This window comes from Colobus angolensis, unplaced genomic scaffold (genome assembly GCF_000951035.1).
Source record: "Colobus angolensis palliatus isolate OR3802 unplaced genomic scaffold, Cang.pa_1.0 Scaffold244, whole genome shotgun sequence".
Taxonomy (NCBI): Eukaryota; Metazoa; Chordata; class Mammalia; order Primates; family Cercopithecidae; genus Colobus; species Colobus angolensis.
The window spans coordinates 3,984,987-3,994,061 of record NW_012115644.1 but is presented as its reverse complement, the minus strand read 5'-3'; the positions used below and the strand labels follow the sequence as shown (position 1 = coordinate 3,994,061).

Genomic DNA, 9,075 nt, shown 5'->3' with positions numbered 1-9,075 from the left:
GGTCTTCTGTGTCCTTCGCGCTGGGAGTTGGAGACTGGAGCTGTTCCTATTCGGCCATCTTGCTCCGCCCCTCGGGAACCACATTTTAACATGAGATTTGGAGGGGAAAAAAATCCAGACCGTATCAAACATGAAACTGCATTTCACATCCTACCATAAAGCCTTGTTTTGGGGTGAGGAAGGACGTGGCTGTAAGAAGTGAAGCATGACTGCCTCGTTTCTGGTTTGGACAACTGCATTGGAATGTCTGTGGGACATAGAATTGGTGATACAGGTGTAGAACCTAAGACAGGTGGCCTCGGCTGGAGAAGGAAATCAGGAGGTGGTCATGGAAGCCATGGGATTAGATGAGGTTACATATGTTGAATACCGCTTGAAAAAGGAGCATAAAACAAAACCACGGGGCACCCATGAGGAATGGGCTGAAGAGGGAAGATATTGAGGAGGATGGGCACCAGGAGAAAAATAAGAAACACATAATAACATGATTGTTTCATGAAAAAGGGAGTGGTCAACACTGTCAAATACAAGAGAATTGGAAATAACTAACGAGCTACTATAGGAAGAAAGCCACAAATGAAGGAAATAATTTGCCAAGTTACTTTCTCTGTATGCCTTTGATTCTTGGTAAAAAGAGCACCTCCCTCATGGGGTGGTTGTGCGGGCAAAATTGCCTGACTTAATGAATGAAAACCACTTAGAATGGTGCCTGGCATACGGCACGCCCTCAGTAGAGACTCGCTCTTTACTCTTACTGCAGTTGACTGGGCGCATGATGCCATTAGGTTAAAGGTGTTCTGTTTTATTTAAGAAGGAGAGTAGAAAACAAGGCCTGAAAATAAGCCTACTGATACCAAGATTAAAATTTTCCTATAAAAATGGGATGGTAGCGATTTTCTATTTATGATTTTAAGTCATTCAGGACTTTTGATGCTCATAATTCTTTAACCATTTCAGAACTGATTGATGCATTTATAATGCTACAACAGAATCTTATTAGCTGACTTTATTCATGTATAGGGTAGCCATAACAAAGCACCAGTCTGTATGGTTTCAACAGCGGGAATTTATCGTCACAGTCCCCGAGCTGGAAGTCTGAGATGGAGATGTGGGGAGGGTTGGTTTCTTCTGAGGCCTCCCTTCTTGGCTTGTAGGTGGCTGTCTTGTCCCTGTGCCTTCATATGGTCTTTGTTCTGTGCATGTCTGTGTCCCAATTTCTTCTTATGAAGACATTGGTCATGTTGGATTTGGGTTCACCCGTATGACCTCATTTTTCTTTATCACCTTTAAAGGCCCTGTCTTCAAATAGTCATAGTTGAGGTATTGGGGGTAGGACTTCAACATATGAATTTGGTGGGAACAGAATTCAGCCTGTAAAAGTCACTTACAGGAAGTTTAGTGTTAGCCTCTGAGTGAGTCAGAATTTAATGTTAATTTTGAGTGAGTCTAAATTTAATGTAAATTCTGAGTGAGTCAGAATTAGTGGGTAAAAATTTGAGACCTCACTTTTTAATGGGCACACAAGGAAGAAGGTGCATTAACAGGTATCTTGTCAGGTCAGGCTGGATGTCATTTTAACTCCTAACAATTTATAGCAGCAGCCAGGCAAGCAAAAGTCAATCTGGACATACACTGCCTGCCTAAATAGAAACACTTAGGTCAATACTATAGCTTTCAAAAGCAAAGGTAACACAGTGTGCCCTGGGTGTGGTTAATCCGTAAGAAATTTTAAAACCACAAGCTTTTTCCTCTACAGTATACCCTTCTACTAACATAATTTTATGTATACTTGGGGATGCCAATTTTTTCTTAAAACATTAAAAGGCCGGGTGCAGTGGCTCACGCCTGTATTCCCAGCACTTTGGGAGGCCGAGGCGGGCGGATCACAAGGTCAGGAGATCAAGACCATCCTGGCTAATCCGATGAAACCCCGTCTCTACTAAAAATACAAAAAATTAGTCGGGCGTGGTAGCGGGCACCTGTAGTTCCGGCTACTCTGGAGGAGAATGGTGTGAACCTGGGAGGCGGAGCTTGCAGTGAGCTGAGATCGCGCCACTGTACTCCATCCAGCCTGGGCGACAGAGCGAGACTCAAAAAAAAGAAAATCTCAAAAAAAAGAAAAATAATAATTAACTAAAAGAAAACGTAAGTAGGAAACAGCTTTGTTGGCTTTTGTCCCCTCTAACCCTGAATGTATTGCTTCTGAACTGCTCAGAATGTGGTTTCTGTTGTAATGAAGGTGTCCTGGCTTACACATTCACTGCACACATTAAGCACTGGGAAGAAAACAGTAGGCATAGAGGTGGGTTTTTCCTCCTTGTCTTGTAGGCATGTCGGGGAGACCAGCACGATGTGCCAGTCGTTCCTTTGGATGCAGTAGATAATCAGACAGACAAGCTGGACACCAACATAACTGAGGTAGATGCAGCCTCCGTTTACACGCTGCCTGCTGGAGCTGACTTCCTTATGTGTTACTCCGTTGCAGAAGGTGTGTGGTGTTTAAAACAAACATATAATTACCTCTCTTGGCTAAGGTTCTATAAGTTTCACCTTTGATTGGTTTGGGTCAGGTCTTTCTGTTGGGACATAGTGATTCCATCCTGAAGCTCTCAGACTTACAATTTTCTTTGACCACATGGCACAGAGTGATAAATGAAAGTGTAAAATACCTTACAGAAAAATCATTCCTGAGAGTTATATTGAGTAAAGCAGCGAGTCTATTTATATTAATATTAGCCTACCATCATTTACTGAGGGTGGTAGTGCCATTGTGGTAATTGTCCTGGAAAGCTTTTAATTTTTTTTTTTTTTTTTTTTGAGACAAGGTCTTACTCTGTCACTGAGGCTGGAGTGCAGTAGCATGATCATGGCTCACTGCAGCCTCAATTTTGAGAAACTGAGCCTCAGCCCCCCTGTAGCTGGGACTATAGGCATGCACCACCATGCTTGGCTAACTTTTTAACTTTTCTGTAGAGACTGGGTCTTTCTATGTTGCCCAGGCTGGTCTCAAACTCCTGGGCTCCAGTGATCCTCCAGCCTTGGCCTCCTAAAGTGCTGGGATTACAGGTATGAACCATTGCACTCAGCATTTTATATATATATATATGTGTGTGTGTGTATATATAGTATGTATTACATATATATATGTATTGTGTATAAATACATATTATATATGTATATATATTTATTACATATATATTATATATATGTGTGTATATATTACATATATATGTGTGTGTGTGTGTGTGTGTGTCTTTTTTTCTTTGAGAGAGTTTCACTCTGTTGCCCAGGCTGGAGTGCAGTGGTGCAATGTCGGCTCACTGCAACCTCTGCCTCCTGGGTTCAAGTGATTCTCCTGCCTCAGCCTCCCGAGTAGCTGGGAATACAGGTGCCTGCCACCACACCCAGCTAATTTTTGTCGTTTTAGTAGAGACGGGGTTTCACCATGTTGGCCAGGCTGGTCTCGAACTCCTGACCTCAAATGATCTGCCTGCCTCAGCCTCCCAAAGTGCTGGGATTACAGGCATGAGCCACCATGCCCAGCTGAAAAATATTTTGATAATGGTTCTTTGCTTTCGTAGTAAATAATTTTGTTTGACTTCTTTTTAGTAATCTCATGTCTCAGTCATTGTCTATCTTGGGAATTTTTTAGGAAATGGAGGAAATTACATAGAATTAACCCCATGTATATAAAACTATACAGAATTAATCTCTTTTCCCATTTGAGAAGAGTCAAAAAAAAAATTTAAGCCATATATATCATGGACACATCTTAAGACTCTTTTAAGCATTTTTAAGAACTTGTACTTCTGTAACTATAAAGAATACACACAGTAATTGAAAGCCAGAAAACTGCAGCAACATTTTCCCTCTCACTTTTTTAGGATATTATTCTCACCGGGAAACTGTGAACGGCTCATGGTACATTCAGGATTTGTGTGAGATGTTGGGAAAATATGGCTCCTCCTTAGAGTTCACAGAACTCCTCACACTGGTGAACAGGAAAGTTTCTCAGCGCCGAGTGGACTTTTGCAAAGATCCAAGTGCGATTGGAAAGAAGCAGGTTCCCTGCTTTGCCTCAATGCTAACTAAAAAGCTGCATTTCTTTCCAAAATCTAATTAATAGGGGCTATCTTATTTTACAATTTAATCTATTGAAAATGTCTTTCTTGGCCAGGCGTGGTAGCTCACACCTGTAATCCCACCACTTTGGGAGTCTGAGGCGGGCAGATCACCTGAGGTCGGGAGTTCGAGACCAGCCTGACCAACATGGAGAAACCCCGTCTCTACTAAAAATACAAAAAAAAATTTAGCTAGGCATGGTGGCGCATGCCTGTAATCCCAGCTACTTGGGAGGCTGAGGCAGGAGAATCACTTGAACCCAGGAGGGGGAGGTTGCAGTGAGTCGAGATTGCGCCATTGCACTCCAGCCTGGGCAATAAGAGTGAAACTCCATCTCAAAAAAAAGAAAATGTCTTTCTCTTCTTTTTATATAAATATCGTTAGGCTGAAGCATTATGGTCCAGTGATTCAAATGTTTTAAAGTTTAATGCCCAGCGGAGAACTGCCTTTAAAAAAAAAAAAAATTCATGTTGGCCATGGTGAAAGGGTTTGATACGTAGAAACAAAATCCTCAGGAAAGTAGGTAAATAAACATTTACAGGCATTAATAAACTGCAGGGTTACATAAAAATCTAGCTGATTTAACTTGTATTTTGTTACTTTATGAAAGTTTATTGTTTCGTGTTTTTAAAGGTTTTTGAAATCCAGGAATTAAATCATTATCCCTTCATAAAATATTTGAAATTCATATTTTACTACATTTTTCTAACTCGCATTCTTGTTCATTTGTGTAACTGATAGATGTTTTTTTACTCGGTCATATAAATGTTTAATATTGCATCTACATATGAATTACCACATTTTGTGTATGACTTTAATTCCCACTTTTAAACAAATCAGCATTCCAGAATTGTTATATGGCATTCTGAGGATGAAATAGAAAACATGATAATTCTTAGCCACTACAGGCTGAACACCTGCAAAATCAGATTCTGTCAGCATCTTCCATGTTAAGTTCCTACAAACAGTCCAACAGTCATCAGACCCATTCACACATGATCACATTAATAGAATAACAGGTGTTACTTTCAAGGTTCAATTCATATTAATATGATGTAGAATCTGGGTGATACTGTTTTGTTAATAATCTGCCAGAGGCTGAAGAAGGTTAACTGTTTCAGCTTCAATACCTGAAACTTGTGATTTGCAAGTTCAAAAGCAATCATTTATATACACTGTTTCAGGTGAAGTTAGTACCAGCTATACTTTATGGTTGGTGGAACATTTATGCCTTTTTGATAAATGATAAAAAGATCTTACTCCCAACTATTGCATATTAAAAAAAAGAAGTTAATGACAAGATGATTCCGTGGGAGGTTGAGGCAGGAGGGTTGCTTGAGCCCAGGAGTTTTGATTTGGTGAGACCTGGTCTCTGATTTTTTTTTAAAAAGATGATTCCAAATTAAGTCTAAGAATGAAAGTGAATGCCAAGCACAGACCCTTTCACCTTCACATAGAGAATAAACATGGGACAAGCTGACAAGGATTTTTAGCTAACAGCAGCCACTGTTGCTTTGATAGACGCATACAAGCCCTTTCTAACATTAGCAAGTCTTAAAAATCCAAAGAGTAAAAATCTCAGTTGAGAACTTCAAACAATACTTCTGTTTTACAAGAATTTAATAACAAAAAAAGGATTGAACAATCAAATTGAAATGAACCATGGGACTCAAAAACATCCTAAGTTGCAAAGTCAATACAAAATGGAAAATCCGATGACATGTAAAAATGTAAGATTAATTCTTTTCACTGAGTTCTTCTACTTGCATTTGCAAATAGAGAGAATGGCGCACCTGTTTCAGGGATTCTTTAGCCTGTCATGGGAAAAAGAAATAGCATGTGATCACAAAGAATAAGAAACATACCAACGTTACTGCTTGAAAGGAATTCTATAAACCACGTCTCCTTACAGCAATAAAATGTTTAAACTATTAGTGACAAATGGCTAAAATATTTCTTTTTTTTTTTTCTTGAGATGGGTTTCATTCTGTCACCCAGGCAGGAGTGCAGTGGTACCATCTCAGCCCACTGTGACCTCCGCCTCCCTGGCGCAAGTGATTCTCCTGCCTCAGCCTCCCAAGTAGCTGGGATCACAGGTGCCCATCACCATGCCTGCCTAATATTTTTTGGTCTTTTCTGTAGAGATGGAGTTTCGCCATGTTGCCCTGGCTGGTCTTGAACTCCTGGACTCAAGTGATTTGCCCACCTTGGCTTCCCAAAGTGATGGGATATAAATGTGTCAATATTATATGTGGATCTTTTTAAAAGATGAATTTACTAATTCATCCTTATGTATTTAAAAGAAAATAATAGTTTATCCCCTTTATAATGGTTTTCCAGTTCATATTCTTTAAAAAACTCTTAACCTACCACTTTATCTTTTTATCTCCACTTTATTACCTTAGAGATAATTAACAAGGTGTTAAATATTTAAAAAAATTTTTTTAGAGATGAAATCTCACTCTGCTGCCCAGGCTGGAGTGCAGTGGTGTTATCATAGTTCACTGCAGTGTTGAACTCTTGGGCTCATGGGATCCTCCTGCCTCAACTTCCCAAGTAGCTAGGACTACAAGCATGTGCCACCACGCCCAGCTAATTTAAAAACAAATTTTGTAGAGATGAGGTCTCACTATGTTGACTAGGCTGGTCTCCAGTTTCTGGACTCCAGAGATCCTCCCACCTCAGCCTCCCAAATCGCTGGGATCACACTAGGCTTACCTTCTAAATCTCAAAGGCACTGTCCTATAAACTAGCTGAAAGAACATTCCTTAGCCTTCTCAGATAGGATTATTCAAATATAAGGGAATCCACAAAATTTTTTTAAAAGCATTGTATTTTTCCTATGGAATGATTATATGAAATAAAATACATTTTTTTAAAAGGCTTGGCCAGACATGGTGGCTCACGCCTGTAATCCTAACACTTTGGGAGGCCAAAGCGGGCGGATCACTTGAGGTTAGGAGTTTGAGACCAGTCTGGACAACATAGTAAAACTCCGTCTCTACTGCAAATACAAAAAAAGGAGCCAGGCATGGTGGCAGGCGCCGATAGTCACAGCTACTCAAGAGGCTGAGGCACAGGAATCACTTGAATCCAGGAGGTGGAGGTTGCAGTGAGCTGAGATTGAGCCACTACACTCTAGTCTGGGCGATAGCAAGACTCCATCTCAAAAAAAAAAAAAAAATTAAAAATGAAATTAAAACGCTCTTCAATTTTTGAACTACAAAATTTGAGTGATTCTGTTTTAAATTTTAGGGATGAGTAATTTAGAAAGTACAGATAATAAAAGGTTTGATTACCAACTACTAAACAAGCATGCATTGAGCAATGGAGGATATTTTTACTAAAACTTTTGTTATGAAATTACTGATAAAAATGAAAAATCAGGTGATGTGCTGAGAAGTCGCCATCTGAACAAAGTTAATGAGTAAATTGGGAAGCCAGAGATAACTGGCTAACAAACAGATTGTGAAAAAGTACTTAAGAATATAGACTCCGAAATCAAACTTGTGTTCATACCATGGTTCCTTCACTTTCTAGCAGTGTATACCTAAGTGCCTTTCAGAAGGGAAAAAGATGAAGGGAGGAATACTGTAATGATTCTTCTATCTTTAGGGAAAAGAAACTTATAAATGCCTTAAATTCCTTATCACAGTGTTCACCTTCCTAAAATTCTGTTTTTTATTATTGGCTTAGAAATGGATTTCCAGTGAAAGTTTTTATTTTACTATCTTAAGTCATTTAAGAAAGTTTAACACATATTTAAAGCTATCTTCATATACAGAAGAGTAAAACTGTGGGATATGAAATTAATATGAAATATGTCAACCATTTCAATGAACAATCCTACAACACACAGAAATCTAGGACCAAAATTTAATTTGTGAGGATGAGCCACCGATTGTATTTCCCTGATACTAAGTTCTGGCTCCCAAACAAACCAGCTATAAGATGTATTTGTAGTATACCTTAGCAAGGTCTTCTTTTAACTTGTTGTATTGCTCCACATCAAAATGCTGTTGCTTTGATTTCTTGTGGAAGAACTGAAGAAATTGCCTACTCTTAACAGCTGAGTAAGTATAATCCTTAAAAAACAAAAGAGAGAGAAGAAAATAACATGTTCTGAATGAACATAATGCCTCTGCAAGAAAGATACTTGACTCAGCAACCAAAGCAAAAGAAGGCAGACGTATGGGTAAAATATTTGCAATGGCCATGAGAGTAAGCATAAGCCAACACAAATAAAACATTTAGTCTCATTTAAGATCTGCTGCTCCTTTCAAAAACAGGCAAGCTGGGAGAAATTACACATAATGGGAAAGAAGAAGGAAGAAAAAAGAAAAGGGAGATTTTTGGCATACTGAATAAACCATGAGACAAAGCTGATATTACTGAATGTTTTGCAATGCAAATTTCAGTTTTATTTATAAATGAGGGCACAGAGAACACATGTTTATCCCAATGGAGGAATCTGTGTGTTACACTAATTACTTCTCCATAGAAGTTATATATAATTTCTCTGTGTTGTAAGTCTTCATCCAGTCTTGTAAAAAACAATACATTTACCAGCTCATAAAAACCCAGATGGCAGTAATTCAGTAAATAAAAAGGCTTTATTGCTCATTGCTTAGATAAGAGATTCTAAACTACTCACCTGTCGAGTGACTACAAAGTATGCAAAAAAGACCATAGAATTTGCAAATGTGATGAAGTATGTAACTGGTTCCATGATATCCCAGGAGTACACCCACCACGTGAGCCAGGCCAGTGCCCCACCCTGAATGGACAGCAGTGCCAATCCAGCCCACAGCAGTCCGCTGATTTTGGCTTCCGAATGAGCTGCTATTCCAGCTTTCACCTGAGGAGGAATGAAAAACTTAATTCCGTTTACAAATACACCAACTAAAGGGACAAAAAACAAGATGAAAAGGAACTCTATTTATTTATTTATTT

General features: G+C 39.0%; 2 protein-coding genes across 3 annotated transcripts in view; one reads left to right on the top strand and one right to left on the bottom strand.

The window, feature by feature from the left end:
* CASP6 (caspase 6, apoptosis-related cysteine peptidase) overlaps positions 1–4,687 on the top strand; it is a 21,366-nt gene extending 16,679 nt beyond the window's left edge. For both annotated transcript variants that reach the window (XM_011945753.1, XM_011945751.1), the window contains 2 exons: positions 2,329–2,488; positions 3,885–4,687. In XM_011945753.1, coding sequence (XP_011801143.1) covers positions 2,329–2,488; positions 3,885–4,123 — 399 coding nt within the window. In that variant the 3' untranslated portion in view covers positions 4,124–4,687. The remainder of the gene's footprint in view (positions 1–2,328; positions 2,489–3,884) is intronic.
* Positions 4,688–4,792: 105 nt separating this feature from the next.
* Positions 4,793–9,075, bottom strand: part of CCDC109B (coiled-coil domain containing 109B) — a 25,322-nt gene continuing 21,039 nt past the window's right edge. The window contains exons 5-7 of the mRNA XM_011945750.1: positions 8,777–8,980; positions 8,091–8,207; positions 4,793–5,936 (exon numbers count right to left, since the gene is read on the bottom strand). Coding sequence (XP_011801140.1) covers positions 5,859–5,936; positions 8,091–8,207; positions 8,777–8,980 — 399 coding nt within the window. The 3' untranslated portion in view covers positions 4,793–5,858. The remainder of the gene's footprint in view (positions 5,937–8,090; positions 8,208–8,776; positions 8,981–9,075) is intronic.